Source organism: Lycium ferocissimum, chromosome 6, assembly GCF_029784015.1.
Source record: "Lycium ferocissimum isolate CSIRO_LF1 chromosome 6, AGI_CSIRO_Lferr_CH_V1, whole genome shotgun sequence".
Classification (NCBI taxonomy): Eukaryota; Viridiplantae; Streptophyta; class Magnoliopsida; order Solanales; family Solanaceae; genus Lycium; species Lycium ferocissimum.
In genome coordinates this window covers 67660962-67670102 of record NC_081347.1, presented here as the reverse complement: position 1 = coordinate 67670102, position 9141 = coordinate 67660962, and the positions used below count along the sequence as shown (strand labels likewise).

General features: G+C 36.1%; 1 protein-coding gene across 1 annotated transcript; it reads left to right on the top strand.

The window, feature by feature from the left end:
• The first annotated feature begins 279 nt into the window (after window positions 1–279).
• On the top strand, window positions 280–3259 carry LOC132060152 (scarecrow-like protein 14). The gene is made up of 2 exons (XM_059453050.1): window positions 280–498; window positions 974–3259. The coding sequence occupies exon 2, from the start codon at window positions 979–981 to the stop codon at window positions 3160–3162; it is 2184 nt and encodes a 727-aa protein (XP_059309033.1). The 5' UTR covers window positions 280–498; window positions 974–978; the 3' UTR covers window positions 3163–3259.
• The last annotated feature ends 5882 nt before the right edge of the window (window positions 3260–9141 follow it).

Here is a 9141-nt window from a genome sequence, read left to right as displayed (position 1 = left end):
TTTTTTGATTGGTTAATTTAATTCAAACAGGCTCTAAGTAAATGTATTGATAGCTTCTTTCTTCTAGGTAGTCTTTGTGTTCCTACCTCGAGTTTTTTGACAGCTTCTTTCATTTAGGTAATCTTCTGTGTTATTACCTCGAGTTTTTTGATAGCACTCGCTTCTTTCTTCTTGGTAAATCTTCTGTGTTACCACCCCCAAAACCCCTCAACCAACTCCTTCCCCCGCCCCCCCGCCCGCCTCTCTACCCCACACCCCCACCACCCACGACACCCCGCCAGGTTTATCATTTAAACGGCTGAGATCTTCTCTCTCTCATCACCTTTCAATCTTTATCAAATATTTTATTACAGCACTATTTAAATATCAAAATGTAAGCAAGTGGCATAAAAATTTTACAGCACCGCCGCTCTAATACTTTTTCTCTCTCCCATCATTTCTTTCTTCCTTGCTCTGCTCTATCTATTTTTAGACATCTCAGATTTCTCAGTATCACAGGTACTTTCTATATCCATCATTCTTATGCAACAAATATACACACTGTATACAGATCACTCTTTTTTACTTTTTAAGATAAACACTAGTATCAAGAATTCAAGATTTAGATTAAAGTCTTATGTAATTATTGATTTTTTTTACCCTGTTTATAAGACTAATATCCACCCTTTTTAAAGAAACTTATACTTACTTTTTCTTAGGGATTTGTCTACCAAGATTTAATCTTTTTGCTAAAATTTAATTACCCATTTCAAGTAAAAAAACAAAAGGGTGTCATGTTATAATGTGTTTTCGTTCATTGTTTCAATTTTTTGTGCTAAAACAAAAAGGGTGTCTTGTTAATCAAAGTGGACTTTTAATTGATTTAGATTTAGTACCATCATGCTATCATGCTGAAAAAACTTTCTTTTTTTGAGCCACTACTATAATTGTTGTGTTGATGTGATTTGGGATTTGGGTTGTTGTTTTCTTGCAGAATAAATGGTCATGGATAGAAATTATAAGGGGCTATATGATGCAACATCATTAAAAGATGATGGTTTGTCATATTTTCCGGATGTGAATCTGATTAACAATCTTAGAGTTAGTGATGATGTTCCACAATTTCAACCTGATCCAAAACCGGAGGTTTTAGTTCCATCGGTTACCGATAACTCTCATGAGGATTATGATTTTAGTGATGTAGTTCTTAAGTACATAAGCCAGATGCTTATGGAAGAGAATATTGAAGAGAAAGCATGTACGTTTCACGAGTCTGCAGCTCTTCAAGCTGCTGAAAGATCGTTTTACGAAGTTATTGGACAGAAATACCCTCCGTCCCCCAATCAGAAAATGCCAGATTTAGGTCAGGATAGTAGTAATTGTTATAGTTGTGTAAGTGATGTTACTGATGGCTTACTATGCCCGAATTGGAATCCTGATCTTGGTGATTCTGACTTTTCGCATACTCAACAGTTTCCGGTTGATTCTGCTTATGCTGCTTCGAGTTCACAGTCATCCCACAGTTCACCGAGCAGCTCGGGAACTGTCACAGATGCACATGTGGATTCTCCTGTGGGCAGCTCGATTCAGATTCCGGATATATTTAGTGATATTGAGTCGATCATGCAGTTTAAGAGAGGCGTTGAGGAAGCAAGTAAGTTCCTTCCTACGGGTAATAGTTTGCTCCTCGATGTAAGGTATAATGTAGTGGTGAAGGAGGATAATAATGAAAACGGAAAAGATGTGAAGGTGGAGCATCGTGGGAAACAGAGATCTCTTGAAGGATCAATAAGAGGGAAGAAAAACACTCATCATGATGATGACGATGTTATGGAAGAGAGAAGAAGTAACAAGCAATCTGCAGTTTTTTATGAATCAACCGTCCGATCAGATTTGTTTGATAAAGTATTGCTATGCAGTGGAGGGAAAAATGAATCTGCTCTTCGCGAGTCCTGGCAGACGGTATCAAGTAAAAATGCTCCAGAGAAGAACATCCTTTCTACTGGTAGGAAGTCTCGCGGAAAGAAGCAAGGTGGTAAAAGAGATGCGGTCGACTTAAGAACGATCTTGACACTTTGTGCACAAGCTGTTGCTGCAGATGATCGAAGGACAGCAAACGAGTTTTTGAAGCAGATTAGGCAGAATTCTTCTCCAACAGGGGATGGGATGCAGAGGTTGGCCCATTATTTCGCGAACGGTCTTGAGGCTCGCATGGCTGGTTCTGGTACTCAGATTTATACTGATCTTATTTCCTTGCCTACATCAGCAGCTGATATCCTGAAAGCTTACCAGCTATTTCTTGCTGCCTGCCCGTTTAGAAAGCTCTCTAACTTCTTCTCAAATAAGACAATTATGAATTTGGCTGAAACAGCATCGACAGTACATATTATAGATTTCGGTATCATGTACGGATTCCAATGGCCTTGCTTCATACAACGTCTCTCTTGTAGACCAGGTGGACCCCCCAAGCTCCGCATAACCGGGATAGATTTTCCGAACCCCGGTTTCCGACCAGCAGAGAGGATCGAGGAAACAGGGAGGAGGTTAGCTAATTATGCTGAGAGTTTCAATGTTCCGTTTGAATTCATAGCAATAGCACAAAAGTGGGAGACGATTAAAGTTGAGGATCTTAAGATCCAGAAGGAAGACGAGGTTCTTGTAGTAAACTGCCTGTATCGGTTCAGGAATCTACTCGATGAGACTGTGGTAGTAAATAGTCCAAGAGATATTGTATTGAATTTAATCCGGAAGGTAAACCCTAATGTTTTCATAGAGGGAATCATAAACGGTGCTTATAATGCTCCCTTCTTTATCACACGATTCCGGGAGGCGCTTTTTCATTACTCATCAGTGTTTGATATGCTTGAAGCAAATATTCCCCGTGAAATTCCCGAGAGACTGCTGGTTGAAAAGATAATATTTGGGCGTGAGGCAATGAATGTTGTAGCGTGCGAAGCTGCTGAGAGGATTGAGAGACCAGAAACATATAAACAATGGCTGGTCCGAAATATTAGGGCGGGTTTTAGGCAGCTTCCTTTGAACGAGGAGATATTGAGGATGGCGAAAGACAGGGTAAAGGCGTACCACAAGGATTTCGTGATTGATGTAGACGGTCACTGGCTACTGCAGGGATGGAAAGGTCGTATCATTTACGCACTTTCAACCTGGAAGGCAGCTGATTGAATCTCAACTCGTTACTCGTGAAGGAACAAGTTCATCCGCAAGCTTGGCCTCTCAAAAGTGAATTGATCTATGGTGCTGGCTCTTTTAAAGTGAAAAGGTAATGTTTTATGGACTTTTCTCGTTTTTGGCCTGTCGGACGAAATTGATTACGGGCGCTAGCCAAAATATACAAAACATATACACTGTTTATGTATATTATTTGTATATTGTATGTATACTATATGAATATTTAACTTAATATACAAAACTTATATATTTGCTGGCCATTATTGTTTTGAGCAGTCCGAAATTATCATTTTCTCCCTTGTTTTTTAATGTCTAGCTACCATGGTTTTCAATAGAAAAAGAATATATTCGTCTTGCTTCTTAGACAAATTTTGCACTTTTGCATGGATTTGATTGTAGGGTGTAAAAATGATATTTTTCGTCTTGTTCTGCAGACAAAATTTTCACATTTGCATGGACTTGATTGTGGCGTAAATGTAATTGGTACAACAGCAAAGGTTCTGTCATGGCACTTATTTGCCTTGGCAGGAGGCTAAGCGGGAGCAGAAGTTGGAATTTGTTGCCTTACCTTCTCCAATGCAATTACTTGCGGCATTCGTTGTCAATGTAATAGTGAACTACTGAGAAATAGTCCGGTAACGAAACCTTTCCCCGGAACTTGTTTCCAGGACACATGAAACAATGTGAGCCGATATGTGATTAAATTGGCCGTAGGGCACGAAAGGCCTACTCGTTCATTTGTATTTTACGTCTGTGATTGACTATGCCTATTAGTTGTAGAAATTAGCATGATTTCTGAAGAATTTCCATGGTATCGCCACTAATATAGGCTGAGTGTCAAATGATATATTGTGCATTTTTACATCCTGTGTTATCAAAGGTGCACTTAAAGCGCGTTTAAGCCTTGAAGTGAGGTGTGAAACATGTTGAGTGCTTCGCGTTGCTTAGCAGGCTCTTTAGCGTAATCATGAAGAAGTGCCACTAAATAATTGATATTTCACTTTAGCGTAATTTATCTTTTCAATTTTTTTTTGTCCATATATTTGTTATTCGTACTTATAATTATTAGTCTTGGACGATCTTCATTTGCGCCTTTTCTTCATTAAAGCCCACGCTTTATTTGTGGTTTGTGCTTAAAGCCCCAAAAAACTTTTTTATGCGCTTTTTGTGCTTTTTGCCTTTGGTAACACTGGGTACATCTACTTCTACAAGGTTTGAGTTAAATTCATACGTGGTTAGATTTGGAATTGGTGTTGAATTTGACAACTCTATGATGAGTTTATTATTGGATAAAATGTAACTTGCGTATATCTCTTCGTTGTTGACTTGTGAATAGAGATTCTCTTATTAAAATCATGCCTTTAACTAGCTTGTTGACCAAGTTTACTTATCCATTATCATGTATTTATAGTCTTAGATATATTTAGTCCTGCAATGAAGAAATCAAAATTTAAAAGTCACACTTTAATTAGACGTGTTGATCTTCGTATTTCTGAATGTAATCGTTCTTTTTAAGATAAAAGATACAGTGTTTTTTTGTAATTTCAACCGTACGTGGATGCTGATGGTCTGCTGACGTTAAAGTGAAGCCAGATGTTGCTAAGTCGTTGCCACTTTTCTAAACTAACGGGATCGATTCTAAGGTTTATAATTTAACTTATATTCAACAATGGTGATGGAAGAGCTGCCATGGTGTGACGTTAAGAATTTGACTGTCATGACCTCTAGGGTTTTGGTTTAGTCATAAGAGCGCAACTTGTGATGGGTGGGTTACGCAGGTTCGAACCTCACCGAAACCAAAATTGAAGTTTGGTATTTGTGTTTAGAAGGGTAGAGAGGCAGGCCTATTATCTCGAGTTTCGCATTGCGGGCTACTGATTTTGGGGAATTTCTTAGTTTTCACCAAAAAAAGAAAAAAAAAGAAAAAGGGTTATCCATTATGTGACTAGGAGATCATGGATTCAAGTCATGAAAATAACCAATTGATTCAATATGGTCGGGTTGTTCCCCGACCTCGCACATAGCGGCTATTTTCTTTCCCTAGAATAGATACAAGGGCAAAGGTGCAAATATACTGCTCAACTTGCGATTTAGAGCAGATATATCCATCTTTATAAAGGTGGTGTATATATACCCCGGCCGTTACAAAATGGTGTAAATGTAGCCTTTTGGCTGGCGGGATTTAAAAAAATAAATTATTTAGGTTATTTTTTAATTAAAAAAACACCACGTGACTTTAAAAGAAAAAATCTAACCATTTTTTTTTAAGTAGACATACTTTTCTAAAGTCACATAGTAATTTTTTTTTCTAGTGGGTTGGGCCTGATTTGTTTTAAAAAATGGGTAGACTTATTTTTTGAAAGTCAACGATATTTTTTAAAACGAAACCGGATCTAACCCAATTTAAAAAAAAATTACTATGTGGCTTTAGAAAAGTACGTCTACTAAAAAAAATGGTTCAACTTTTTTTTAAAGTCACGTGGCATTTTTTCTAATTAAAAATAACCTAAATGATTTTTTTTTTTTAAATCCGTCAGCAAAAAGGGTATATTTGCGCCATTTTCTAACGACAGGGTATATTTGCACTATTTTGTAACGGCAGGGATTTATATACACCACTTTTGTAACGAGGGGTATAGTTGCATGTTTGCCCTAGATACAATGTGGTTGGTTGTTTCCCGACCTTGCACGAGGCGGAAATTTAGCGCACCGAGCTATTCCTTCGAAGTTTGTAAAGGGATGAAGAATACGCCATCGTTATATTCTTAATAATAACACTTATCTGACAAAGATAAGCTTAACCTAATATCATCATCCGGTATTTTGACTTTAAGTTCAGGCGTGTTAAACATTTAAATCTAATTTTCTGTTGGTTGATTGCTGATGTTAACAAGTGCGAATAAATGTCCGTCCATTGGTTGATGAAAAAAGGAACTTGGTCATGATACTCTTATAAGAAAATAATGGGGGAGTAACTATTAAGTAATTGAAAAAGTTAGGAAGGTTAGGTGAGCTGTTGATCATGGGGTTGTTAGCATTATACATAAAATAAGACATGCTTATATTGGATTTACATTGTTCTGGTATTCCAAGTCTAATTTAATTCAAAACTGATAGAAACATTCAAACCTGAATAAATTGTGGTGTTAGTTAAAAAATTAAAATGAGCTATTATAAACAACTGTGAGAGGAGAAAAAAGAATCTGTTTACCTATTGCCAATTAAGAGTAATCTGAAAACGGAGGGTATTATATATCAATTCATTTGTTTTAGTAACTTATCCTAAGGTTAATTTTACGAACTAGCCTACTAACAAGCCAAAAGCTTTGCTTAGCATGTTTGCTGGTCTCAAAAAATTCCTATCATCCAACACAAAATGTTTATTCTCGATGATGTGAAATGACCTAAAAGGAAGACCTAAATTTTCCATTCTAATTAACGGCCTCCTACTAGGTGATATTGAGTAGGACCAGACCCCTGCTTGAGAAGCGACTTCTTATTTCACAAGCCATCTCAGCTAAGACACAAGCACAAGTTAATCTTGTTCGGAGTCAGTTTTTTTTTTTTTTTTTTCCTATTGCATAAAGATTAAAATTCAGTTGACCAGTAGATTATGATGAATAGAAGTAAATAAAATATCATTTGTACTCTGGGCTTGTATCTGTTGGAAAAGAAAATGCAAAGCATCTTAGAATTGGTCGTAAGAACTACAATTTCTATTCTTTAATATAAAATGCATGATAAGCTTTCTTGAATAATCACTACAAATGAGCAATTTTTTAGTGTCTTAACAACAATTCTTATTTGGACTTTTGTTAGAGTTGAAGTAGTGCACTATCTTCAATTCTTATTTTATTCAAGCAAATTAACAGAGACAAATCAGCTGTATCTTTGTTGACAAAATATATAATGCCAAAGCTTTTCAACTCTTTTGAGTTGCCCAAATGAGGTCTAAGCAAAGTGGAATGTGATAGAGCATACTTAGGATTTATGCTCTAGTTTACAAAGTATCTCCAAGTATGGGACTTTTTTAGTTTGTTATAGTATTGATTATTCTCTTTCCTTATAGGTTAACTTTTAAAATTAATTAATATCTTGACATGGTGGTTGTCTTCTCACTATTTCACTTTAGGAAGAAAAAAAGAGAGGCTCATAGTGTATTACTTTTTGTGGGGTTTCCAATATAGTTATTCACTTTTTAAATTAAGCAATATTTATAGCATTTTTTATGTTTATTAGCTCGTCTTAGGTTTAACCTTTATCCATTAATCAAGAACTCTATGGATTGGATTTTTTCTTAAAACCAATTTTTTTTTTTTTTTGGGTGAATAAAGATGCATTAAAATTAAAACCAAACCTTTGTTGTCAAGGCAAGCTGATTTTGTTTTGCAGCAAAAGAGGTTTCTCTATCATACTTTTTGTTAGGGGCGGATCTACAGTTGAAGTCACAAGTTAGGTAGAATTTAGTAATTTGATCCAAATAGTATATAAACTCACTTTAATATGGATAAATAATCTATCTAGAAAACATTAAGTGAAAAAAGATTGTAGTTTAGAATACCTAAACTAACTTAAAATCCTGGATCCTCTTCTAATTTTTATATCCTATGGAATGATCTGGTGTTTAACGAAGTGGATTGACAACCCTTCAGGCTCATGTTCAAAACTCAACAAAGAGAAAGACATAGGTGATTTCTTGCCATCTATCTAAGATATGGACCGAGCTCTTCGGTACCTATGTTGGTGAGAAGTAGCAAGGGTCTCGTGAAATTAGGCAAGATGCGCATAAATTGGCCCGACACCACTATTATCTAAAATAAAATCTTGAATACACCTTTTACATTTGCTATAAGTGTCCCTTAGTTCCTTGAGACATATTGTCATACTAAAAGTTATTATAAAGTGAAGTACTTTTATGCTTCCTATTCATAGTAGTCTCCATGACTTTGTATTTTGAAACGAATGGGACATTAATCAATCGTAAAGAAAGGAGAAAATGGATGTACAAATAGGTTCTTGATCATTGAAAGTAGTTTTTGGACAAATTTACAATCCATTCTTCAGAAAGGCTGCTAGGATTGCTGTAAATTGTTACAAAATTTAATTTATTTAATTTAAGAGGACTTACTTGCTTTTGAATATAGTTTAAGAAGTGATTCAAATGTACTTTACCTCAAAAGAAATCATTTTTTTGCGTGGATTGTCCTTCTTTTGTGGTGGTCTTTAATTTTTCCCCTCATATTTGTGGTCTTTAAATTTTGCTCCTCATATTTTTGGTCTTTTAGTTTTGCCATTCGCTTGAAAAGGTGGGCGAATACCTAAGGTTCTGGGTTCGAACCCCCGCTCAGGCATAAAATAAAAAAATAATTTCGCAAGGCAAGGCTGGGGGCCGTGTATGCTAGATCCGGCATACACGCCTTAAGGAAAAACTAAAGTTATGCCGAATCCGACATAACTAAAAGTCTGTCCCATAAGACAGAACTTTTCCTTAAGGCATAGACTTTGCCTTATAAGACAAACTTTTAGTTATGCCTTGAGGAAAAGTTCCGCCTTATGGGGTATAATTTTAGTTATGTCTTACGGGCACACTTTTAGTTAAGGGCACAGTTTTAGTTAAGGCATAACTAAAAGTATGCCCATAAGGCGAAAATTTTCCTTAAGGCATATCTAAAAGTTTGCCTTGAAAAGTAAAATAAAATAATATATATATATATATATACCTCCGGAAGACTGAGCGGAAATTCAAACCCGGAACTCATGGGTTTTAGGCGAAGGACAAAATTAAAGACCACCAATTTGAGAGACAAAAGTTAAAGACAACACCAAATTGCCCAGAAGAAATTGCACGTTTTTCCTTCAAATGGGCTGGTCTCCAAAAGAAAAGAGAGAGATTTGGGCTCTAAGGCATAAGCGACTTTGAAGTCTGAAGAAGAAATTGCACTAATTTCCAGGCAATTATCAGGGATGTCCTTA

Excerpts from the sequence above, each read along its gene's own strand:
- LOC132060152 (XM_059453050.1), top strand. The coding sequence starts at position 979 with ATGGTCATGGATAGAAATTATAAGGGGCTATATGATGCAACATCATTA.